Genomic DNA, 27,025 nt, shown 5'->3' with positions numbered 1-27,025 from the left:
ACTAGGCTGTTCAATTCTATCAAAGGCCCAGACTTGATTCCACTCTCCCATGTTTGAGACTTCCATTGTCGTCATAACCAAACCAGGCAAGATAAATGCCTATGCGCCTCTTTCCGGCAGATATCTCTACTCAGTGTTGATCGTAAGCATACTGGGAATGGAGAGACTGACCCTAACTCTTTCAGAACAGGGCATGTCATATCCTGAGCGATGGCGTCCATTCATCGCCTTATTATCCTCAGAATACCAAGCACTCACCTGCCTAAGATATCTGCATCTCCTCTGCCTGACAGACAGACACTACTTCCAATCCCCCTACAGAGGGATCCCAGTTGGGTGATTTTCAAAGACCAATTTGATATCACTATTGTTCAGAAAACTGGGGCATTGCCAATGCTATTTAGAACGTGCTATACCAACTATTGTGTTGGTGCAAAATCCTCGTGAATAGTGGGGCCTCGGTGGAGGGATTAGTGATCTAAGTAAAATCATCCCTAAATTGTAAAATCATGAAAGTCACGGCTCGGTTCATATGACATCCTAGGGATAAACTTCCTCTCACCTACAGGAATGAAAACACGCATTTACAACACACATAATTGTGGAGTCACAAGAAACAAGGAATGTGAAATGATATGCCAGTTTGAATTACATATGGAGCATGACACAGACTCATTAATGCTAGCAGGAGATTTTACTGTCAGATATGAACTGCTAGACTGTTGTGTTTATCTTATCTCTGCCTGCTTCCTATTCTCCTCTCCTGCCTCGCACGCTACCCTCCCTCGCGCGAGCCTGCTCACGTCAGCTGGAATGTTGACATCTGACGTTCTGGATGACAGTTGGGGCGGTTGTTATTGACAGTTGCATCTGTGTGTTCCGCACAGTGGTTCTCCTGTGAGTGTCGTCCTACTGAGTAATAAACTACTTCTACACTTTATCGATGAGGTGTCAGCTTTACAATTTTGGCGACGAGAAATTCGGACGGCACAGTAAAGAACCCACGGCGTGGTGTAAAGCAGTGAAAAGAGATTAAAAGAAGAAATTGCTCCATTGTTTTTTGAGAGGAAGCAAACGGGAAAATTGAAGTTTAAAGGAGTACATAAAGGAGAACCAAAAGGGAAAAAAGACACGGGACCGATGGAGGAGAAATGAGAAGTCGGTATGGTGTCGGAAGTATGAGGATGAAGTGACATAACTTGAAGTCGGAACAGCGTGTCTGCGCATAAATAATACCGAATGAGTAAGCGGTAGCGGTGTAACGGAACTGTTTGTTTTAACAACTGAGATGGGTGATTACTATCAGCCGTCGTAACCCATTAAAACAACGAAGAAGAGCTTAAAAAAAAGAAGAAACTACTCAAGTATTCAAGGTGAGGAAACGGCAGAGTGTGAAGGAATCACCTCGTGTGGTTTGGCTGTTGCTACGAGACGGATTCTCCTCAGGTGTTGTGGTGAGCAGTGCGAGTGAGCGCCGTGTGACGCAATATTAAAGCGACGCCATCTTGGCAGATGAAGTCAACGCTCTAGCCTTTCCAACGCTTAGCACGCTACAGGAAGCGTGCGTGCGGCCATTTTCGACAAATGTAAACAGAGACTCGTTTTTTTCGAGCGTTTTGAACGGAGCTTTATCCTGAGTCTCCCTTCACATGCACTTTGAGGAATTGGAACGAAGGAGCAAGGAAAGCCAAGTTTAAATGCTCAGGTGAGAGGAAAGTGATCCGCTTTGAGTATTCTAACATTTAAAATTAAAAAAAAAACTGTGGAACATTTTAACCTTAGCCACTGACTTCACTGATTATTTAAAATTAATCTGTGTAAAAGGATTCAATGGCGTCAGGGAACGTATATAACCTACAGCCACCAGAGGCATTTTTGAAAGGTAAAGGGGCACCTCCTGTTCAATGGAAAGAGTAGAAGGAATATTTTTGCAATTACATTACAACTTTTGATAAGGATGATGAACCACTTAAACAGGAGGAAAGGAAAAAAAATGTGTTACACTGTTTGGGTGCTGGTGGACTCACAGTGTATAACAGTATAAGTAAAAAAGTGAGGGAAGGAAATGAAAGAAATGTGTACGATGAGGCAATGGAGGATCTTGATAATTATTATAAGCCAACTGTCTGTGTGGCGGTATACAGATACAAGTTCTATAGAAGGAAACAAGGTAAAGAGGAAAGCATAGATGACTATGTATCTGCTTTAAAAGAATTGGCACTTTCATGTAAATTTGAAAACATGCATGATGACCTGATCAGAGACCAAATTGTGATGTGCGCCGCTAATTCAAATATTCAGGACGCATTATGGGCAAAAGGAGAGAAACCTCTTCTACAAGTCATTGAAATTGTCAAAAAGGCAGAATTGACGGGACGTTGTGCGAAGGAAGTGATTAATGAGAGTAAGTGCAAAGCAGAAGAACCAGGAGTGGTCGCAAAAATAAGTGGGAGCAAAAATGTGAATAAATACAAAGGAAAAGAAGGACAAACATTTAGAGGAAATGAAAGGAAGTATGATCAGTTGAAGTGTTACAGATGTGGTAGCAGTAAACATTTGGCTAATGATTGGAAATGTCCAGCACGAAATAACAAATGTACACAATACGGACTCGTAGGTCACTTTCAGAAGGCTTGCAAAAGAAAGATTAAAGAAAAAGTAAAATTTGTCGAGGATGAGGAGGATGGAGAACGGAACTCATCGGATGACTCAGAATACAACTTATGCATATTAAATGTGACAGAAGCTACTGGAAGTGAGGAAAACGGGAATTGCAAAAAGAAAAAAACAGTTTGCTTAGTCGAAATTGGTGGAATAAGTATTGAGATTGTGGCTGATTCTGGTTCTCCGTGCACGATAGTTAACAAGGATGTATGGAGAGAAAAATTTAAAACGAAGTTAGGGAAACACTTAGAGAAACCTGACATCACGCTCAAAACGTTCACAGGGGAACCTATTGAACTCATGGGTTACAAGGAACTTCCTTTTACATTCAAGGAGAGAAAAACTTCGAGCAAGTTGTATGTAGCTGTCGCAGGGCCTTCGGTGCTTGGTTGGAGGGACCAAGGTAAACTTGGTATTACTCTGAACCCAAACAGTGATGAACCTGTGTTAGTCATGCAACAGGAAGACCTAAGAGGCAGTAACTTAGTCAACAGGTTCCCCAAAGTCTTCAATGGAAAAGTTGGTAAACTGAAAGGATTCCAACATAGGATAAAACTTAAAGAGGATGCCGTGCCTTGTGTGCACAAGGTCAGGCACATCCCAATGACATTAAGAGAGGAAGTGAAGAGCGAAATTAATAAACTTATGGAAGCGGACATAATTGAACCAACGGAGTCTTCAGAATGGGTCGCACCCTTGGTGGTCGCAAGAAGGTCCAACGGAAAATTGCGGTTGTGTATTGATTTGCGCGACTTGAATAAGAACGTTCTCGTAGACCAATATCCCCTTCCAAGAATTAATGAGATGTTATCTCTCACAAAGAACATGACAGTATTTTCCACTATAGACTTGGCTGCTGCCTACCACCAGGTACCCTTGCATTCGGAGAGTAGGCACCGGAGAGTAGGCACCTCACCACCTTTATTTCGCCTTTCGGTTGTTTCAGGTTCAAAAGAGTACCCTTTGGATTAGCGTCGGCAGCGGCGTTATTCCAGAGACTAATGCATGAAATGTTCAAAGGGGTCAAAAAATTGCTGATTTTCCAAGATGACATTCTTATTATGGGGAGAGATCAGTCAGACCATGACAACAGGTTGATGATGGTACTCAAAATCCTGGAAAAAAATGGCATGACGGCAGAACATAAAAAATGCAGCTTCAGCAAAAAAAACTGTCACCTACTTAGGTCATGAGATTACTCAAGAGGGAATAAAACCTAAGAAGGAACTTATCAAGGCTATTAAGGACGCTCCAGTTCCACAGAATAAAGATGAATTGAGAGCATTTTTGGGACTGGTGGAGTACTACTCCAAATTCGTAAGGAATTTCTCTACAAAAACGTATAGTATAAGGACGCTTTTGAAAAACAAGAATAAATTTGAATGGTCAAGAGAATGTGAGGAAAGTTTTAAATTACTCAAAAAGGAAATTTGTGACGCACCACCCCTCAAGGGATTTGACACAAAACTAGACTGTGTAGTCACTACGGATGCGAGTGGCAAGGGAATTGGTGCCGTCCTTACACAAATTGAAAGCGATGGCAAGGAGGCCACCATCGCATTTGCTTCCCGCTCTTTAACTCCCACTGAGGAGAGGTACTCAGTTATTGAGCGGGAGGCCTTGGCATGTGTGTGGGGGCTGGAACATTTCCGGCAGTACATATGGGGCAGAAGAATTGTTTTGCGGTGTGACCACAAACCGCTTGTGAAAGTGCTGACAGTGAAGGGGTTGTATAATGCTTCACCAAGGTTAGCACGATTGTCCATAAGGCTATTGGATTATAACTATGAGGTTCAGTATCTACCTGGAGCAAAGAACGTCGTCGCGGATTTTCTAAGCAGATTGCCTTTGCATAATGCGGAAAAAGGGGTGGATGAAGAGGAGCTCTGCGTTGCAAGCATAAATGGAGAGTTCCCTAGTATACTAGAAGAAGACTGGAACAAAGAAGGTCAAAAAGATGAGACACTTAAAGAAGTAAGTAAACTTATTGTGAAGGGTTGGCCCGAGAAAAAGAAACTAAAAAGCGAATTAAGACCTTTCTGGGAATTGAGAAGTGAGTTGTCGGTGGAGAACAACCTTGTGTTCAGACAGGGTAAAGTGGTACCTCCTGTCACCTTAAGGGAAAGAATTGTCAACATTTGCCATGAAGGTCACTTAGGCATTAACAAAACCAAGCAGAGAATAAAAAATTGGTATTGGTGGCCTGGGTGTGACATACAAATTGAGAGGGCAGTAAGAGACTGCACACAATGTCTGAATTCGGATAGGACGCAAATGACTCTCAGACCACCTTTGCAACCTTTGAAGTGTCCTAACATGCCTTGTGAACGCGTAGGGATCGATATTATGGGTCCGATCCAATGGCAGGAAGAAAAATTGAGTATTCTGGTCTTAGTGGATCATTTCTCAAAGTGGCCAGAGATAAAAGTTTGCAGGAAGGTGGAGGCTGAAGACATTGTGACGTTCATGGACAGCATCTTCACAAGAGAAGGAATACCTAAATATATCGTAAGTGATAACGGAAGTCAGTTCTTGTCAGAAGTTTTCAAGAGTTTTGTGATCAGGAATGGTATTACCCACAAGGCCACTTCAGTGTACCACCCCGCGGGCAATGGTGCCGTGGAAAGATTTAATAGAGTAATAAAGGGCATTATCCAACTAGCGAACAGCAACGGCAAATGTTGGAGAAAGGAAGTTAACAAAATGGTCTGGGGATACAGGATCACACCTAGTGAGAAGACATTGATAAACCCATTTGAGATTATGAGGGGAAGAACACCCATCTCAAAAGACAATATTGGATGGCTCAAAGAGGCAAGGAAATCAGAATGGTCAGTGGAAATCGTCAGGAAGAGAATCCAAGAAGCGAAGGACATGAGCAAAGTGAAGTATGACAGCAAGCACAACTGCAAGAAAATAATACTCAAGGAAGGCGATAGCGTAAGAGTAAGAAGAAGTGGACACATTATTAAAGGGCAGAACAGGTTTTCGGAGCCATTGAAGGTGGAGAAGGTGTTCTGTAACTCTGCGCTCCTCAGTGATGGAAAGGTTTGGCATGCCTCTGCATTGTCCGTTTGTAACAGGAAGGAGAGTGTACAACCAGGAATGGATGCAAGGGAAATGAAGGATGCGGAGGAAAATATGGGAACTATAGACAAGTATAGTTGGTTGCACCTAGCATCTTCAGATTCAGAGGAAGAAGGGGATAGCACAGTGTCACATTCCCTTGATCATACCACTGAGGATGAACAGGAACATGATCTCATCGAATCCATTGGGGAACTCAGAGACCTCAGCACCAGTGCCTCAGAGGCATCCCCTGAGGACAGTAACATCACCACCGTGGAAGATCAGGTTGACAAGGATCTTGACGAAGAAGTGTCCGATATCCTCAGCAAAGATATGAGGGACTCTTGCGAGTCTAGAGGAAGCTCTGCGTTTGAACAAGAACCAGAGTTGAGGAAAGAAGCTACAGGTGAAATGGCCAGCACAAGTAGACATGGCCGCATATTAGTCAAGCCAAGCAAATACAAAGACTTCGTATGCGAATAGAGACACATCCCTTGTTGTATTCCACCCTCTCCTTGTTTTTCCTTCCCGGTCCTTTCAAATTGTCGTAAAGGGAGGAGATGTGTTGTGTTTATCTTATCTCTGCCTGCTTCCTATTCTCCTCTCCTCCCCTGCCTCGCGCGCTACCCTCCCTCGCGCGAGCCTGCTCACGTCAGCTGGAATGTTGACAGCTGACGTTCTGGATGACAGTTGGGGCGGTTGTTATTGACAGTTGCATCTGTGTGTTCCGCACAGTGGTTCTCCTGTGAGTGTCGTCCTACTGAGTAATAAACTACTTCTACACTTTATCGATGAGGTGTCATCTTTACATAGACAACTCCGAATATGCCATCACTGAAGAAGAAGCTGAGAAGTGGGGCATACCCAGAACAGACCTACTCTCATTAAAAGCCGGTCATCCTTGGCAATCCAAGTAACAGTGTTATCACCGTCCCTTAGATCGTGCAATGGTCACTTGTGTTGGACACCAAGAGCAGCCAAATCAAACAAGCACATTCAATTACCTCATGTTAAATCTCTGTCTTTAGCCAACTGTGAGGGACAAATGTGGTAATTTAGTGCAGGGGCAGTGATCACAGCGCTCTGCACCTAATGATGTAAGGGTTCACCACTCCTAAAACTGGCCTTCTAGCAAATTCAATATATGAAGAATTTACTGTCTCAAACAACATGTGTTCAATAAATTGCCCATATGTCCACTGCCTTCTCAAGGCTCTTTTGTGCATCCGTAGCGAAGCCACAAATGCAATAGTCATTGTTGGTAGCTCAGGTAGCAAATGCCCACCTACGCACGACTAGTACAGTTCATAGGAAATCATATACACCCTTAAAATACCTCTTTTATAGACAATTTATGTCCACTGCTCTACCAACAAGACATATAAACTGGTTCAACAAATAATGCAAAGATGCAAAGAAAAATGTATTAATCGCAATAACAAGCAAAAATGTGAAATTGTGAAACGGGCAATGAATCTCTATAAGTATTGTCAGAAGTCAGCAAAGATTATTTTTTTTACCTGTTTTTATTGGTTTCAGACAAACAACAAAAACAGATAGTGCGTGGTGACAGCATCATACATAATGTAATGTCAATTATACAACAGAGGCTAACATAGTCAATGAACACATTAGGTAGAATCTGCAAGTGAAATCAGCCATGCTTCCAGTGACGCAGTAAGACAAGTATACACAGAACCAATGCCACAAGCCAATCAGCACACCGAGGAGCAGCATTACACACTTGGTCATTGTGAAATAAGCAAAGACCAATCACACTGGGAGACATCAATCCTCCACCTCAGATCCACCCCCAGAGGACGCGTCATGATCAACCTAAAACATACCTAGCAACTGGGACCAGCGCAGTATGGCCTCAGCCGCCCCCTCATCCATGTGCGATTGTCTCATATGTTGTTCCTCCGCCGCCCCCATTCCAACAAGTAACGAAACCAATGTGTTAACAATGGTATCCTTGTACCCAACCAACTAATGATCACCCTCCTCTTTGCCAACAACAAGGCCAACTGGGTTAATCTATAGGGGACTTTACGTCCCTTGGGGCGTGCCACCACCCTCAGAAGACAAGCAAGCAGAGTCATAGGAACATGGAGTGTGGTGACTGACTCAATACGCGGCACCACCTGTCCCCAATGAGCCTGAACCTGCACACACTCCCACGTCAATTGTAAGAAGGTGGCTCAAACCTCCCCACAAATGTGGCCCCCCCTAGTAGGGTCTATTCTTTTGAGGCCATGCAGAGTAACATATGTACCGTGGAGAAAATAAAAGTGCAAAAGTTTAAACCTGTTACGAGGTACAGTGCAGACAAGGCTCAAGTCACTCACCCAGTCCAGGTCTCAGATGGGTGTACCCAAATCTCTTTCTCTGGCTCCCTGTGCATGAAATTGGTGTGGTTGCAGATGAGACCTCAGGGCGCTGTAAAAATGGGTAATTAAGTGGCGACCTTTGCATAATATAAAAAATCACCCAGTCCTATCCTAAACGTGACTTGAAATGAGACGAAGTTATCTCCCGGGTAATCATCCCCCATTTGCATACACTACCCCCCCCCCCCCACCCCCACCCCGCCACTGCACCATAGTCCTGATTGAGACAATATTCTGAAAGGGTGCTCAGACCTATAGTTTTAATTCCTAACTGAAGGGGGCTCTGCAAATTACTTTGTGAGCCACTTTTTCCCATATACTGGCCGTATGGAACAGGGAGCTCTGACCTGCATCCTCGCATTAACAATTAGGGGCAAAGTGTTACCACCGAACTCGGCCCCTAGAAGCCGTTTCTCCCAATTGTCTGATATTGTAAGCCACTTGGCTGCATGCTGTAAATTATCAGCATAGTAGTAGAACTGCACATCTGGGACCGCCAATCCCCCGTCCTCCAAGTCCTTCTTTAGTGTACCAAGCGCCACCCGGCTGCACCTACCTGCCTACACAAGAGACACTAGCAAACTATCCAGCCTACGGAAAAAATTATTGTCCAATGGAAACAGGGAGTTTTGCACAAGGTATAAGCAGCGTGGGAGAAAAACCATTTTGGCAACAGCCACCCTACCCTTCACAGATAAAAGAAGGCTGTTCCAGAAATGAACTGAATTCTCCAGCCCCCTTAGCGACATTCTGTCGTTGATGTTGTGCCGCAGTGTGTGTGACCCAGATCCCCAAATATTGAAATCCCTCCAATTCCCATTGCGGCCCTACGTCTGGCAACGGATCTTTGTGCGTCCCAACTAATGCACCTACAGGGAAAAGTAATGACTTGCAGGTATTGCTCTTGAGACACGAAACCTCACCAAAATCTTCCAAGAGTTGCATCAGGATGGGAACAGAATTTCCAGGCAAACCCACATAAATCAATGCGTCAACCATGTATAACGAGACAACATGGACAGTATCCCCACTTTGATCACCCAGGGTTCCAGCTCTGCACGTAGTAACAACACAAAGGGTTCAATTGCTAACGAAATGGAGATCCTCTGATTCTCAAATCTGGCGGTGTCAGAATCTCGGGCCACTCTATATTTCAAGATGCGAGTAATTGTAGCCCGTGGTGGGGCCCCAGGCCGTTAAGGGGCAACCAGTGCACGGTTTGCTCTTTCAACAGCAAACATGTGGGACAGCCCTGTAGGTGTCTCTGATCCAAGCCTCAACAAACTGCTCAGGGTGCACTGCCTCAGCCTGCTCATGAAATCCCAGCAAGCAAATATTATTGTGGTGAGAACGTCCCTCTGCATCCTCTACTCTAGCCTCCAGGACCCCTGATCGGGATGTGCCCACTATCACCTGCTTCTTCAGAGCAGCCACCTCCGTCTGGAGCTCTTTGATGGAGCCCTCCGCCAACTGGACCATATCTGCTATCTTGTGCAGGTCGGTGTGTAAAAAGTTGATCTCAACACCCTCACTCAATTTTATTTTCCAGGGCCAAGCGGGAGCCTTGTATTGCTTGCAACAACTCTGTCCTCGAGGGCTCCCCTTCCTCCTGGTCAGTGCCCTACTCCACCTGTCTGGAAGTATGATGTGTAGTGCCGTGCGAGGTAGTAGCTGGAGTTGTGTAGTGCTCTATAGTGTTCCCCTTGGGTGCCCCCACCTGCTTATTCTTCCCCATGAGTATTAGGGAAGAGGGACTCAAGACAGTAAGACACCACAGTCACCAGCTGGCAGGAATAGTCCCGGGAGGAACCCCTTGCACCAGGAGAAGCTCAGACCAGGTCCAGCACCAGTGGGCCACACACCAGAAATGTAAAGGCAGGTTCAGTCACACACTCCAGGGCCCTCTGTGACATCCAGGGCGCCACTCACCTTGCCTTTCAAGTGTTTGCCTGCTGGTTCCTATTCACTCCTGCAGGTCATAGTCAGCCAAGGAATCCCCTGGGGCCCGGCTCAGCCTCAACATGCTGCAGGTCATAAAAGCAGCCGACCAGACCCGGTCTGACAGTGCAACCACAGCCATAGGCCCGCGGGCACCCATACATTCCCCAGCACTGCATTTACGTAACAAAACATTTGCTTCGTACATTAATATCACAGCAAGTTGATCTACAACCCCCCTTGGACTCTGCTCCAGAACCACAGAAACTATCTCAAAGTGTCCAATGTATCTAGTTAGGGATTTACTAGGTTCCGAGATCATAATAGATTCACCATTTTTTTCCAAACCTATTCATATTTACGGGGACACCCCTGTGCCACATAGATCATTTCTTCGAGGTTACCACACCGGTCTATGCCTCGGGTTCAGACCTCCTACGAGAGGTCCGTTGAGGCTTTCCAGTTACGTCGATATCTCGCTTGGCAATCAACGTACCCAGGCCTATCAGTATCCTGTCCACCGCATCGTCCAGAATACCAAGTAATGCAACGCTGGAGTGCACCTCTGGTTGTGTGTCTATTGTGGCGGGCAGAACATTGATAACAGTTCGATAGACCTATATCATCGGGCAATTCCAAAACGACATGGAAGAAATCCCCCAAAGGGTCTATACACCTGGGACATGTAGGCGAATCAGTGATGCCTGCCCTCTACATTTCATAAGGTGACATATAGGCTTGATGTAAGTACTTAAATTGCACGAAGCTGGGCCTGGCAGACATTGCTAGCATTCAATGAGACATATAGACATCGCTCCAGTCCGCCTCGTCCAGTTCAACTAACCAACCCAGGTCTCCCAATTAGTTTTCAGGACATCCAGGGAGGCAGGCGAGTGTATAACCAGGGACTTCAAGACTTGTGAAACCCCTCTTTTACCTAAGGGGCCCATGAGGATCTTGTTTTCTAGGGGGGTGTATTCTGGGATGTCCTCTAGCATTACCTGGTAAGGTTGTAGGGCATGCTGGAGTTTCAGATAACAAAATAATTGTGAGGTCGGTATTCGGAATTCTGCTTGAAGTTCCTGGAAGGATTTAGGATGTCCCCCACCCCAGACATCACCTATTCTTGAGATACCAATATATTCCCAATTGTGAATCCCTCCAATGAGGACACTTGGGACAAGCAGGTTCTCTGCCAAAGTGTGGTTTCCCTTGTAACTTCCGATTCCTTTTCATCCATCGGAGGGCTGTCCTCCATATTCTAAATGCCACTGGGGACACCGGCGGAAGCTCTGGTGGAATGGGGCCCTGATTGAGGACGCACATGATATTATCTAGCCATAAAATGGCCAATTCGCCCCAGTAGGTGGGATTGTCCTATCCCCCATGCAGCCAGTCATTAATGGGAAGAAGTTGGGTCACCCAGTTGTATAGGTGTATACCTGCCATGGCAAGACCTTCATCATACATCGTCCGGGCACATTTCCCGAAGGCCACTCTGAAGCTGCCACCCCTCAAATGAATTTAGATCCCATAGCCAGGACCGAATAGAACCAGGATTTTGGAATGTTAAGGGGTAATTTTTGAGGACATAGAGCATCCTTGGGAGAACCATAATTTTGAATAATGTACTCCTACCCATGTCATTCAATGGGAGGGAGTTCCAGCATGCATTACTCCTTGTGCATTTGTCATGTCATGGGGCTGTGATTAAGACTCCAGGTTAGGTTACGTTCCCAGGATATGTGCATCCCAAGGTACTGGAATTTCGAAATTCGGGATTGTCAGATCATTGGTCACTCATCAGGGGGACCAACAGCGATTTGCTTCAATTAACTTGCAATCCTGATGCTTCCCCGAGATCACCAGGATTTGGAGAAGTCTAGGTCTGGTCTCAGCTGGATGTGACACAAATAGCAAGAAGTAGTCTCCATATCAGGCTATGGAATGTACCCAAACCCCAGTCAAAGCCCCTCACTTGAGCATTGCACAAGATCCACACCGCCAGTGGCTTGATGGCCAGGGCGAATACAAGTGGGGAGAGAGGGCATCCCTGTCTGGTGCCTCTCCCCACGGGGAAGCCTTCTGATAATACTCTGTTAACTAAGACTCTGACCCGAAGGCCCTCTTAGAGAATCGTAATCATGGCATGTCTAGTGAGTACCTTTGCAAGATAGGAGCAGTCGACCACGTTGAATGCTTTTACGAAGTCTGTTAGGAGGAGGACCGCCCAGTGTGCTTATGCGGGAGAGAGCGACATGCACCCTCGGGATGGAATGTGTGGTGCTTCGGCGAGGGATGAAGCCACATTGGTCGGGGTGGACCAGGGAGTGAATGACAAGCAGAAGCCTATTTGCCAGAAGTTTCTCATAGATTATAACTTCACTATTGATGAGAGAAATTCGTCGAAAGGAGGCGCATGTAGGTCTTGTGCGGCCAGGCTTGAGTAGGACCACTATAGTGCCTGGTTGATGTTGACAGGGAAGTTGCCCTTGTCGGCAGCATCAGCATATAGCTTAGGCAGGGGTGGGATGATGTCTGCACGAAGTTTGCAGTAAAATTCTACAGGGTAACCATCAGGCCTTGGGGTTTTGCCCAGATTTAAATCTGCCAGGGCTGCCCCTATTTCCTCAGCCGTAATTTCCTGATCCAGGATTTGTCTGTCAATGGAGGACAGGCAAGATGGAGTTCCACGACTAGGGGGGAGGTACTTTCAGATGCAGGCTGTACCCTTGGAGCATATGAGCATATAACTTTTCGGTATAACGGGCAAGATCTGCAGCTATCTCGCAGGACCCATCAACCCATTCTCCTGCATCACCCAGAATGCGAGGTATTACTCCATCTACGGAGTGGTGGGTGGCCAGCCAATGCAATAACTTGCTGGATGTATTCCCCATTTCATATACTCAGCTTGTAGAGGGCATCCAACATTTTCAGCCTCATCTAGAATTAGTTGGCTAAGGTGGTTCTGTCGAGGTCTAGTTGCCGTTTTTGCAGCACGCTTAGTGTGTCTGAGTCTATACGCTTTGTGAGTATTATCGAAGCTTTGAGTTCAACAATTCGGTGGCTCTTGTGGTCAGTCCCTCAAATATAAGAGCAGGCCACGCCCCTCATGAATGCCTTCCCTTCTTCCCAGAAGGTTCCTCCTGAAGTATCACTTGTGACCTTGGTTATAGCCACCGGTAAGGATTTGTGAAACAGGAAAGCCGCCCTACCCCCCGTAACCTCTAGTGTGACTCGCGTGGACCACCCTATCATAGCCTTTGAAGAAAGGACAATTGTGACCCTGTAAGTGGGTTTCCTGCAGTAGGTCTATTCCCGGGTTGTGTTGTCGTAAGAACTGAAACACCCTCCCCCCTCTTGACATGGTGCCACCACCCATTATCATTCCAGGTTAAAACTGTGAAGGAGAGAAACATTGTGCATGCAATGTAGAGTAAACAGGGGCCATTGCAGATTGCCCTAGGGGTATTTTGGAGGGTGTCTCCAGCAAAAGTACATGTGATGGAAGATGGTGGTGGATAACCTTGTAAGAGAAGGATTGAAACAGCGTATTCCTGTTGGCTGGACATAGTTCAAAGCAATGCAGAGTAATTTTACCATAGGTCCTAAGAAGAAACCCCCTTCCCCCATCTTCCACCTCCCTACACTTCCCCCTCTGTAAAAAAAACATCAATCATGTGGGAGTAGCTCTCCATAGGAAACCTCTAACATTCTACTCTTCCTGGAGCAAGGCAAAGCAAATCATTGCAAACTGAACAAATACACAAGCAACAAACCCCCTTCCCATCCAAATCCCCCTACCTATACCTTCCACCCTGAAGAAGCACCTGTCGTCCATTCCCAACATAACCTAGAACAAACTATACAACAGTGGGGGAAGATGTATCAATGCTGGCAGGCAGTTTCTCCAGCGCCACCCACATAACCGCTCTAAAGTATCACAGTAAGAGGATACTGGAGTGCTGGCGTGCTGAAATTGTCAGAATCAAAAGCATTCGAAAGTATTCTGGGTCAATTTATAGGCGAGTTAGGGCCAAATTGAGATGCTGGGATGTCATTGTGAGATCGGTGTCCATTTTCCTGTCCAACTCCATGGCGAAATCCACCTCGCACTATCCCATTGGTTGCAAACTTTCCCGTTGGCATTTAACCCTCGATTTTTCCGATTCTTGACTGGATGCTCGGGGTGGATTCGAGTTATCCCATGGAACGGATGGATTGGAGGTGATTGGTTGCTGCTCGGTGAGCCAGGTCCACTCCTCTTTTGGAGAGTCAAAGAAAAGTGTTTTGGACTGGTGAACTACCAGCAGTTTGGCAGGGTATAGGAGCATGTAGGGGACCCGCAAGGATCGCAGTTTGGCTTTAACCTGATCGAAGGACTTGCGCTGCAGTTGGACCATAATGGTATCGTCTGGGAAAATCATGATGCTCTCCTATTGGAAAAGGAGGTCATTCGTGAGGCATGCACCTTTCAGGATGGTATCTCGATCCGTATAGATTGGGAGGTGCACTATGAGGGGGTTTCGGTGGCGCTCCGAGAGGAAGAGGGGCAGCTTCTGGGCAAGAGACTGATGCACCCACTCGATGATGAAGCAATTGGAGATGTTGGAAGAGTCCATCCATGACCGAAGCTACTGCTCTAAGAATTGGTCAGGAGATTGTCCATCGGAGCCCTCTGGAAACCCAGTCAAACTGATACAATGGTGCCAGGTCCTGTTCTCGGCCTCCTCTGCGTGATCTTGTAGGCTTTTCATGTCCCCGGTTACTTCCATCGAGAAGTGCTTGACGCTGTCCTCCAGGGCAGATATTCTTTCCTCAGCTTCTGAGACCCTCTCGACCGTTTGTCCGAGGTCTTGGCGAAGTATGGACACACCCGTTCTCACCTCCCCTATTTTAGATTTCAGTGACATCTTAAATTCGTAGATTGCTTCCCGGATAAGAGATGTGGCGTCTCCATGTGCTGGGGCGTCAACCCTGGGGGGAATCCCTCCACAGTTGCCCTTGTGTCCCAATGGGGGCTGCGTATTTATCAATTTTGGGCTGGTTCGTTGGTCCTTCGTCATGACTTATGGTGACAACCCCGGAGTGGGAGTGTGAAACGCTGCTGTGCAGTGTTTTATAGTTAAATGGAACAACTACGCCTAGGGGTCCTGTATAGAACATGCGTCAGGGGGGTTGGGAGCTGACCTGCTTTCACCAGTTATAATTTATAAATCTTTGATCAATCTGCCCCAGAGTGCATCCCTCCTTCCTTTTTATATGGATTTAGGGCAAAATCCTGTAGGCCTTAGAGCGAATATTACACCCTTTGTTGTAGAAGGCTATGGCAAGCGGAGGGGCGGGCCATGTATAGAAAAGTCTTAGAACAACTAATGCACCACTTAGACATCCAATAGCCGAAATATGTAACATCTATGCTGTATACACAATGTTTGGAGAATTTGGCTCAATCCGAGGAAGGATCTCTGGATATCCAAGGACAACTAAAAGAGAAATTTTGGGCCCATGCATTAGAGGGAGAAATAATGAAATGTAAGCGAAGAAGTCTCTTTGTCTGATTCCTAGATATTAAATACACATTTGCTTTTGAATCTCTTTGTGATAACATAGTGCCTCCACCCGCTAAACAACTGTATGTCAAATTCAGATATGATTTTGCCAATTAACAGCTACTACAGTAAATGGACCAACATTTGATTTTATCAATGACGGATGCCCCACATGTAAAACTGATTGAGAATTGGATTCCCATATATTGTTTTTTTGTTTTGTTTTTTGCAAAGGTTATGCAAATGGATTGTACCAACTTGTTGTGTGACAGGGACAATATGCTATATAATGGCATTATAATTTTAAGATCAGACACCAGTGATCCAATTGTCTTGGAGTGCCCAAAATATTTTCTGTCTATATGGATTATAAGAAGTAAGTATTGTGTGCTGGAAGTTGACCACCCAACGGATGCATTGATCCTTTGCATTTTGATGTGTTATATTTGTAAATCTTTTATGATCTGCAAAGATATTTTAACTATGATAGGATGCTATGGATGCTTAAAAAAACTTTATATACCAGAATTGTAATTTAAGCATGTGCTTGTTGTTTATTGGGACTCACCCCGAATAACCTTTTGTTTAGTAGGATGGGAAACTGGGGGTGCGGTGGTTTGGGAGGTAACCCAACTGTGTTGTGGAGAGATCAGCATTGCTTGTAGACCTTTCAGAAGTATTTCTATACCATACTGCTCTTATTCACTACTGCACTTTTCCAGTGTATTCACTACATTTAGCTTCTTGTACAATTCTACAGTACTGGCTTAAAAGCATCTCAATGTGGCTGCATTTACAGTGCTGTTTTTGGCCTTTTTCTTAAGGACATGGGACTGGGGCTAAATAACCGAAGATCCTTTCCATGATCATCTCCATATTTGGTGCACAGACTGATCTGTCTCTTTGTGAACTTCCATCTTTGGTCTAGGGTTGTGAATTATGAATGGTGAGCAATTGGTGTTTTGGGCGTTTTTTTCCTCTGTGCCACCTTCAGTTAACTAAAACACAGTCTCCATGGAGATTCATCCTCGTTTCTCGTAAGAATGTCTTAGACCCTTCTAATCTTCCTTCAAAGTCACCCTGCTGATTATTTCATAGTAAACTTTCCTAACCAGATAAAAGTGTTATTTGTTGGAGTAATTACTGCAAGGTGGAATAAAATCCTGAACCAGACATTTGGTGCTTTGTGGTATCTCCTCTTACAGCTTTGAGTCATTAAGTACTTACTTCATTCTTGCATTTCAAAACCGTTTGCTCTGCCCTCTGTTCTTAGTTTCAGGAAATGCTTTTTTGGAAGGTCAATTTCCACCAGAATAAAAAATTAATAAAATCAGCGGAAACCCGCAAAAAATGTCACATAAATAATGCATCGAAGCAACTTTGGTTACTCTGCCCATGTGTTAGAAAAGCTGATAGCTTCCGGCGATAGTGCCATAGGCCAAACACTATACAGCCATGTGATGCTCGGCGAACTGCAGTGATACCAAATCTCATGTTTAATTATGCTTGCTAATTGCTCCGAATATTATTGGATCAGATAGGAGTAATATGGGACCCACCAACATACTAATTTATGTTCCCTTAATCCCATTCTCTCTCTCTGATTCGCATGCTCCTGCTCATCTTCATGATTAGGACAAGGTGATGGGCTGGATTGATAAAGCACAGAGAGCACATAAGCACAGTAGAGAATGCAGTTTATTAAACGCTTTACACTTCGCCACCTCTTCATAAGGAATGAAATAAGATAAAAATAAAATAACCATTGCCAAGAAACCCATTATCTCAACGCTATTACCAAGCTTCTATTACCACAGTTTTTTATGTTGCTTGCCACCTTTGTTTTTTTTTATTTTGAAACCACAATTTCACACCACCCCCACATTTCTGTGTAGGTTGCATCTTTTGTCCATTCAGATTCCCTCAATTTGTGGTTATGGTTTTCTTGGTAATTTTATATAGCTTTGTCAGTTTCTGGGTAGTGTTTTTCACATAATAACCTAAAGAGTACCTCATAAGATGATTTTGATTTGAATGGGAACAGTAAAAATGTCAATTGTAAAACAAGGAGCAACTAAGATTTTGAAAATGTGCGGTAGATATGCCCACTGTATATTGTGTTTGAAATTAGACTTAGAGCCCACATTTGTATGCTCAAACTCAAAAGCAGGAATTGCTTTCTGGACATTGAGGCACCTTTACCTGGGTTCTGTGGAACATGCCACTTCAGGAGATAGCACTTCAAACTGTACTCTCCCTCAGCAGTGTCACTAGCTTTCAGTCATGTTTGAATTATAAAGCAACTCAAGCCCTTATTTTTTTTAGATGAGGACCCTTCTTTTCTTTGGGCTTACTGACCGCTTTTTGGGGGGGATGGGGAGGGGGGGGGGTTAGACTGTTCATCTTCCAAGTCACTGAGGGCCAACTATGTTTTTATGGAGCCTGTACTTCCAGGTTTCCATTCGAACATCCCATATCGAGTGTTTGTGCAAGACTTCTTGACTCCATCAACTCCTGTTATTCGATTTGAAGTGAGTTTGATGGGCTAATTTAGTATAAACCTTCACTGACGCAACATTTTCAGAAGTCTCCACCACAATCCATCAAGTACCACTTGCATATGAATGCTTAGTTGTGAAAGTATTTAGGGATATGTAGATTGCCTCTCTGTAGCTCCAAATATCACTTGGGTTGTGGTTATGATTGCTGAGTCATGCCCCTTTGTCACAAGTTTACATCACCTGGTTGTGTGATTCATTTCTCTTTTCCCCATGTGAAAAACATGTTAGTACATGAAAGATTATCCTTAAATATTAATTGATTAAGTTAACTTGACAAACCTTTGGAATGCCATGTTAATTTTTTTTGCCGAAATTCAAAAAAATGAATTCAAACGGAAATCAGCTGATGCCAAAGAAGTATCCGTGTACCAACATTTTCACAAGAATTACATTTTTGGTTGAGTGGAGGTTTTTTACTTAAATTCTCTAGGAGTAGGTCATAGCATACATTTTAAAAACATGTGGCCAAATTAAATCAAGGTCCAAATGAAGTCCGAGGAAGCTAGAAGTCCTTCCAAATATCAAAACATATTGTTTCTCTTGTTTGTTTAAATTGTGAATACTTAATGTTTGTTTTCAGCCACCCTAGTGAAAAGCAATGTCCAAATGGAAAACTACATGGTTCTCTTAAGAGTGCCCAGGCTTTCAGGCTCTCTTAAGCATTGACTAATGGGGGACGGTTATTCAGGCTTCTCCACCATAGCAACAAATCTGTGGTGGCGTGCTCCGTTTTGGAATGATAGATCATACCTAAATTGGTGAAAGAGGTCATAGGTTACTGTGAAGGCTCCGACTTTTCTCACTATCCAGCGTCTACCTGTAGTACAAAATCACAGTTTGCACAAGAGGCATCTAAATAAAATATGGTCAATCATGTTGAAAACATATCTTGCCTAACAAAAATAAGGTATTCCTTTGATGAACTGACATGTTATTAATGAATGCAAAAGCCATATTTACAAAAATCTATCTTTTGTATATGAAAAATATTACTAACCTTTGTGCTCCTTTTGCAGTTGCTCCATGAGTATTGGATGGTACTTAGAGATCACGTGTCTGCCATTGATGAACTTGCAATGGCAACAGACCGTCTACGAGTGCGTCATCCTGAAGAACCAAAGCCTAACCCACCCGTCCTTCACATCATAGAGCCCCATGAGGTCAGTGCGTTAAAAATAAATGTTTGCCTGTAATATAACGTACATTATAATTTGTAAGAGATCTCAATTTTATCCACAATTAATGCTGTTGTCCCCAGTATTATCTCTGCTATTGGAAAGTCAGATCAGCAGAACGAGCCTTTAAGAAGTCCCTCTACATCAGCCTTATATTATAGTCTAGAACGGATCTGGGTGTGCTGCCTGACTCATTTCCTGACTCCTGGCTAATTCTTTTGTAAGGAATGGGAGTAATCTGCTGCACAATAAAATTATTTCTGCTTCGAAGCATTTTTATTGACAGACCTAAATGTTAGAATAATTTGCTGGTGCATGCGAAGGACCTGGAACACTTCTTCCACAATTAAATTCAAGGATGGTATGCATTTGACATGTACAACATGTCTACAAAGCCTATCAGGCTCACTGTGCAGAATATATATATCTCTTAAAATAATGACACAATGGGGGCATGGCCTGGAAGGAGACGAGCCAAGACGAGTCTCCCCTGAGTTTTGACATTGAGCCCCTATTCACTGTTGAATTAAGAACCAGCCACCTTCATGGGCTAAGATCCCACCACGAGTCCTGAGGACGTTAGAAGGGGATGGAGAGCCCCTATCAAGCCTCCTGGGTGTCAATCGATACCTTGCCGACCCGACAACATGGCGGCCACCATTGTCTGGCAGCGCCGCTGGGCCTCAGAACTTTTCTCGCTGGCGGGCCGCCCATGGTGAGCTGAGAGGGCATGGCCAACTGATACCTCACTGTGACAGGTAGAGTGCTATTTCTGCACAGCGCAGAACAGGGTCCTGCCACGCCGGGTGAGTGTTCTCGATGGAGGCCTATAGCCGAGGCCCTGAGGTGAGCAGAGAAGCTCGGGGAGCTGGGAGCAACCCTGGCCCCGATAAGAGCACTGGTAGGTGATGTGGGGGCCTCCTGCTGTCGGGTGGCCTACGCAGCAGCCTGCGATGATAGAGGTACCATGGGCTGGCGTGCCTGAGCTCGCTGTCGTGACCCCTCCCCCCGACACTGACGTCAGTAGCGGAAGAGAACAATTCCTGCTACAGGTACCTGCAGATGTGTGGATAAGGGCACCTCTGACCCCTACCTGATTCCCAACGGAAGCACATGTCTGAGCCCTGGGGACCGGTGGCGACTCCAAAGCTAAAGAGGGTGCACTCATTAAGCGCCTCACGATCCATAGCCTCACCTCCAAATCAACACGGGGGACATAGGCTACAGAAGAGCTCATGCTGTGAACAGTTGGAAGTGGCATAAGAAACTTTCACAACCACGCTGGCCTTGAGCTAAAATCTTGGAGCCAGAACTAGAGCGACCCCCCTCCCCACCAGGCTCCCTGACATTGGTAACTAGCAGGACAAAACACCCCTATGACTCCTCCATCAAAGATATGCTCCAAAGATCTAATACCTTGCACTCTCAAGGGGGCGGTACCACCCCTCAATATCTACTTCGTGCAGCACTGCAGACTTCCAGGCCCAAGGAACCAAACAGGACATCCAAACACTACTGTTGGAATTTTGCAAAGACATGATGTCTCGTCCGAAAGACTTCAGCAGAGCCCTCAGCGACCTTGACCATTCACTGCTCCAAGTGGGCTCCTGTCTAAAATGAGCCGAAACAACTGTGGGTGACCATATCCAGGACAACATCAATTGCACGGCATACATACAAAAGCTAGAGCAGGACCATGCTACAATGCTGGATAAAATTGACGACCTTGAAAACCCATTCAGAAGGAACAATGCTAGGTTCAGGGGCATCGTACATCCTTTATGCCCATTATGAGTGACAAAGATTACAGGTTTTCAGTGTAGTGCATGACAAGTGGCGCTGTCATCACTTCGCACTGGATCCGAAACTTATTTTTTCCAATGCATTTGCAGACCTCTTGGCAGGTCTGGCCAATATAAAGTTTTTTGCAGGTATAGAAAATGCCATACATCACATATTTGGTTTTACAGTTCGAAAAAACCTTATGCTTGAATACGTAGCCCTATATTGTTTGGGCAAAACAAGATCATTCCCCGCACCAAAATAAACATTTGGTTTATTGTCTGTGTTCTACTCAGCTCTATGTATAAACTGCTCAGAATAGTATTATGGGGAGGGGACCCAATCCTTACTTTATAGTGCGAACATACACCCAATGTAAATTCTTACTGAACATCTAAGTAACATTCTCAAAATAAACATCATATATGACAACCATAGTTAGCCAGTCATCAGCCCATTTCTTCTACGCATTGGCTTTCAAGTAAGTCCTTCATATTTTTGGATCCATTGTATATGTGTACGAGTTCCCCTTGGAACTATTCCTCATTCTGGACTGCACTATAAAACCGTATCTGATATCCATAGACTTAATTTTTTAACGCAGCGCCAAACAGTCCATTTTAAACTGTAGTTTCTTTGGCATAGTCTTGTGCAAATATTGACCAATTTCTTTAACAGTTGCATGGAGGGCGATACTTTACTCAGGAAGGCCTCTTTGCTGATTGTGCATATCTCAAGGGTCTGAAAATCGCAGTTCTTGGATATGAGCCACTTTTAGCATGATGCAAAAGGACTCAGTGAGCCGTTTCAATCTTGTAGTCTGTAGGCGAACCCAGATCTTAGATGGTTGGTATCCACGCTTTGAGATATTCAATACATGAACTGGCATCTTTCTACGTATTTATATGTGTTCCAAAACCTTTCATGTTGCCTCTACTGTTTCTGTTTTCCAACTCACTAATTTCTCTCTTGCTTTGTTTGACTTGCAACACTGTTTCTTGCTGTTTCCTGCTGGAAGATCTCTTGAGAGTGGGAAACATTCGCCAGGTTGCTAATTTTAGCCTCACCTTCACTGAAAGTAAAATTCCACATGATCTTTCTAATAGCAGTATGTATGATGTATGTGTTCCTCTTAGTCAAATGTGTAACGCATTTCATCGAAACCAGCTTTCTTTGCTGTCTCTCTACTTAGCAGAAGAATGTTGGATATATTTTGGCAAGTCTGAACTTATGGATCAGCTTTAATCTTTTTGAGATTTTAAGACTTAACATCTTTGCTCTTACCTTCTGCATTTTATGACTATTATGTGTGAATTAGATTACATGCCAATGAATGGGATTTACAGTTAAAGTTGTGGGTTCGTTAATATAGTTTGAGCTTTTCAGGATTCCTGGTGTCAAATTAGTGATGTAGTATGAAACACGTGGAGTAAATAGTTTATCAAAGCTCAAATTAGTATTTTAATTATTAGTGAAAGCATCTCAGGGCATATGTTCTCCTCTTCACCAACCGTGCTTCATGTCCTGAACAATGTGTCTGTGTTACAACAGGTAAGCTGGTAAGTTACCTAGGGCTGTATTAGCAAATGGGAGTGCTGTCTTTAAATGGATGTGCCTAGTACATTAAGGAAATAATATACTCTCCTCAGTGCAGGAGTAAACTCTGACAGTTCGTGCCTTTGCAGGGGAAAGTTCATTAGTGAAAGACAGCTGAGGTTTCATAATGCAGTGCCAGCTTTTACTGACACTGAACTCTTCTAATTTTTAAGAGGCAACAAGGACTTTCCAACAGGTGGGTGCAGTATGTTGGTGCACCCACCTTTGAGGATATGCATGGGTGGTTTCTCAAGCCCTTTTACCTTTCTCCTCCTATGGGGATGCCTGAGGGTGTGCACTGAATGCATGCCACTTAAATGCGAACCACTATCAGTGTGTCTCCGAGTGATACTTAAGACCTGCATCTGTAATATTGAGCAGGAACAAAGATGTCTCTTCATTTGCATGAGCACAAGCCCCAGTACAATTGAGGAACACATCAATGGTATAGCACAGGTCACAAATGGACAACCCCCATGAATTATATTATAAAAGGCTCTGCACAAACATCTGTGGACAGAAACTCCTGTCAGCTGTCCTGGACTCCTTCAGAAAGCCCTTGCCCCTGAGAATAGGGCACCTTGAATAAAAATATACTATACTACCATCAATAAAATAATATCTTTTGAATATGTGAAAGTGTCTTCCATGAACTTTCTGGCTCATCATAAAGAAATTGTTACTCTCCTTTCCAGTCATAGTCGGTAAAGGTTTGGAATGAACACACTGTGACAGGAAGATCATACATGATCTCAGGCATCACTTAGATTAGACATTAAGTGATGCTGAAACACTGTTTTCTTTGTTTGGGGGCACAAACTTTGGTTCTTTTCCATCTCTGTGGTGGCACCGGTGTCCAAAAGACTGCGCCAACCTGCCTACCTGTGCTCTCACTCCCAGTAGCTACCAGCGCATCCCTGCCTCTGGACCACAACGACTAGGGTGCACAGCGCCGCCACCTGCACCGCTAACGAGGGGGAGGCGTGAGGTGTCAACACGCGCATAAAGCGCTGCCTCTCCCTTGGCAGCGCGAGACGCGGAAACGCTGTTTTCTTTGTTTGGGGGCACAAACTTTGATTCTTTTCCATCTCTGTGGTGGGACCAGTGTCCTAAAGACTGTGCCAAACTGCCTACCTGTGCTCTCACTCCCAGTAGCTACCAGCACATCCCTGCCTCGGGACCACAGCGCCGCCACCTGCAGCCGCTAACGAGGGGGAGGCGCGAGGTGTCAACACACCCATAAAGCGCTGCCTCTCCCCCCACGGCGTGGGACGCTGAAACGCTGTTTTCTTTGTTTGGGGGCACAAACTTTGGTTCTTTTCCATCTCTGTGGTGGGGCCGGTGTCCCAAAGACTGCGCCAACCCACCTACCTGTGCTCTCACTTCCAGGAGCTACCACCGCATCCCTACCTCAGGACCACAACGACCAGGGTGCACAGTGCCGCCACCTGCAGCCGCTAACGAGGGGGAGGTGCGAGGTGTCAACATGTGCATAAAGCACTTCCTCTCCGCCCGGGTGCGGGCCGTGCCCGGCGAAGCCTGGGCCCGTCCTTGCCCGTCATTGACAGGAAGAGGCAGGGCAGGGTCACGCTCCTTGAGCTTGAGCTCCGAGGCCAACATAACCGGTAGGACTTTGTGGGTATTAACCAACCTTACTGGGAGCAGCTGGTGGATACAGAGTCAATGCAAACTGGCGATACACATGGAACAAACTTTGGCTTTTGATTAACTCTGACACCCAGTTGACACCCAGTTGACTGGCTATCTGTTAACTCGATCATTGGGACTGTATTTATCTAGTTTCCTTTTGTATTGTTGTACGATTAGTTATCTTGGGGCTGCCTGATCTCTTTGGGTCTACTTCGGGGATATTTTGATACTGGATTATTTTCTTTTTTCCCCCCTCTTGCTCTGGACATGGAGAAGCGTGGCTGTGTACTTAAAAAACATCCTCTGGTGCTAATACTGGTCCCACTCCCCCAAACTTCAATTGATAAAATGCTTCAGAGAGCCATAGGGGTAGTCTCGACTGAAATCGAGCTTACAGAGAGGCGGTTATCCCTAACTCCAGATATTTTTCTTCAATCTTCTGAGCCACCAGTTTCTGAACCATCCAGCCCTGGTTCCATCCTTGGCCCACTAGAAGCATTGCCCTGGACCAAGTGAGACTTTGCCAATACCCTTACAACCTTCCCCATTAAATCCAAAAACCCGTAAAGGCAGAACGAATACTGATTTACCTAAAGCCGCCAGGCATAAAACGGGTAACGGGACAGGAACAAAGAAAAGGACTAGTCCAGAAATTAGCCCCAGCAAGGGTGAACCAGACAGCCAGGGGGGAGTGGTAGTACCCCCTTCAACTCTTACAAAGATCCTGACTGCCCTTCATGGGTGAGGAACCTGATAGTGGAACTAGAGGCACAGATGAGAGCCATTGTCAAAGAACTACTAGTGCTCCACCTTGGGAATAGAGTTAGTGGCCAGATGCCTGCCCCGTGCACACAGGACAATCCTCTGGTTAACATTTTGCTGCCTGTAGTGAAGAAGAAAGATTGTAGCTCACAGACGGATGGAGTTGGGCAACACCCACTAGCTAGATGTTCCCATCCTGCTCCCAATAATGAAGGCCCATGTAGAAGCAGATTTGCTCATCTCGACCAGATGATAGATAGGGAAGTTCCTATTCCAGTACATAGTGTGAACCCAGGCCCAGTTTTATCGGCCATGCTAATAATTGATCTACCCCCAGCCTCACTCCCCTATGTTATAGTCTTAACTGGTGTACCTGAAATCAAATCAGGCCAGAGAGAAACACAGTTGGAATTGAGGAACAAGTGCCTTTTTTGGCTCACCAGGCATGGACAGTTTCCCTATGACAGGGCAGGCGAGATATTACTAGTTCGAAGAGTGGGCTGGGTTGGCAAGAACCCCAAAGCAATAAAAGGAGACTGTATAGTTATTAACTTTAGTAATCCCCGGACAGTCCAAATCTTGGCTGATCAGTACTTCTGCTCTTATGCACCGCCTACAGGGATTCAACCACACACCCTGGACTTTTTCTATTCCTGTAACTACCCACCTCCTTGGACCCCTTGTACTAGAGCTCCAACACATTGGTTTCAACCCCATCCAACACTCGGCCAAACCTCTAGAACACAGTATAATGTTGCAGTAGGAAACAGGTTTGGGGCCCTTGAAGAGGTGGATTGACTCACGATCCCATCCGATTCCACTCTTAGTCAGGGGTTAGGGGGGGCGTTAGAGAGCCTAAATCAAAAAGTACTGGGTTACAGCCGCAAAGTATTGCTGGTGTGACTGAAGATGCATCCCATCATGAATCTCACCAGAGACCCCAAGACTATGATGATGCTACCTTAGATGTATTGACCAATCTAGCCCCTCTTACCCCTGAATCTATAGCCACAAGCATGGCCAGGAATAGTCCCCTAGCGGAAGTGGGAGTACCAGACCCTGGGATTGAGCCAGAGACTACACAAACCCCAAACCCCTCTGGTCCTAAAGTACAGGATGTCACCTCGAACTTAGGCCTCAAATTTAGGGTCTTGTCGTGGAACATTGCTGGTATTAAAAACAAACTCCAAAATCCTGATTGGATACAATTTGTACAAGATTATGATGTATGTATGTTCCAGGAGACCTGGGCTCGAGAGGACACTGGCAGACCATCGGGTGGGTTAGGCACCTGGGTTGCTACACATTCGGACTGTACTGTTGAACAGTTGAACAACTCATCAGATGATATCCAGTGTACCCTCCTTACTTTCACTGCTAGGACTAAAATTGCCTTTATTAACATCTATTCACGCCCGGTAACCTATGTACAAGAATCCTCGACCATAGACCTGATTACCACATTCATTGAGCTAATTCCCTCGAATACTAGGATGGTGATAGGAGGAGATTTTAATTGTCAATTTGAGCCTCTAGCCTTTCTTACTGACTCTTCGCTCTTTGCCGAGGATTCTCTTTGGTTAATCCCTGAACTGCAAATTCCTCCGGTAAGAGCCTGGACTCCCTTGGTACTACAGATCAGTGCAGTAATACTAACTCATGCACTGAGGGCATGCAACGGTCATACTAAGTCAGACCAACCAGGGAAGCCTACTTTTAATAGACCGGGACAATCATCTCTATTGGACTATATTCTAGTGGAAGCAAGCATATGGCACTGGGTAGTCGACTTTGTTGTCTGGCCAAGACACAAGAGTGGCCATAATGCTTTGGTACTCGACCTTAAGCTTCCAGAACGTTCCCCTATCACTAGCTCCTCACCC

The 27,025-nt window shown here is 45.1% G+C and overlaps 1 protein-coding gene across 1 annotated transcript in view; it reads left to right on the top strand.

The window, feature by feature from the left end:
* Positions 1 to 27,025, top strand: part of SHPRH (SNF2 histone linker PHD RING helicase) — a 763,974-nt gene that overhangs the window by 516,378 nt on the left and 220,571 nt on the right. The window contains exon 22 of the mRNA XM_085612283.1: positions 19,194 to 19,337. Coding sequence (XP_085468409.1) covers positions 19,194 to 19,337 — 144 coding nt within the window. The remainder of the gene's footprint in view (positions 1 to 19,193; positions 19,338 to 27,025) is intronic.

This window comes from Triturus cristatus, chromosome 6 (assembly GCF_964204655.1).
Source record: "Triturus cristatus chromosome 6, aTriCri1.1, whole genome shotgun sequence".
Lineage (NCBI taxonomy): Eukaryota > Metazoa > Chordata > Amphibia > Caudata > Salamandridae > Triturus > Triturus cristatus.
Note: the sequence above shows the minus strand (reverse complement) of the source record. Positions and strands in the feature narration are given on the sequence as shown.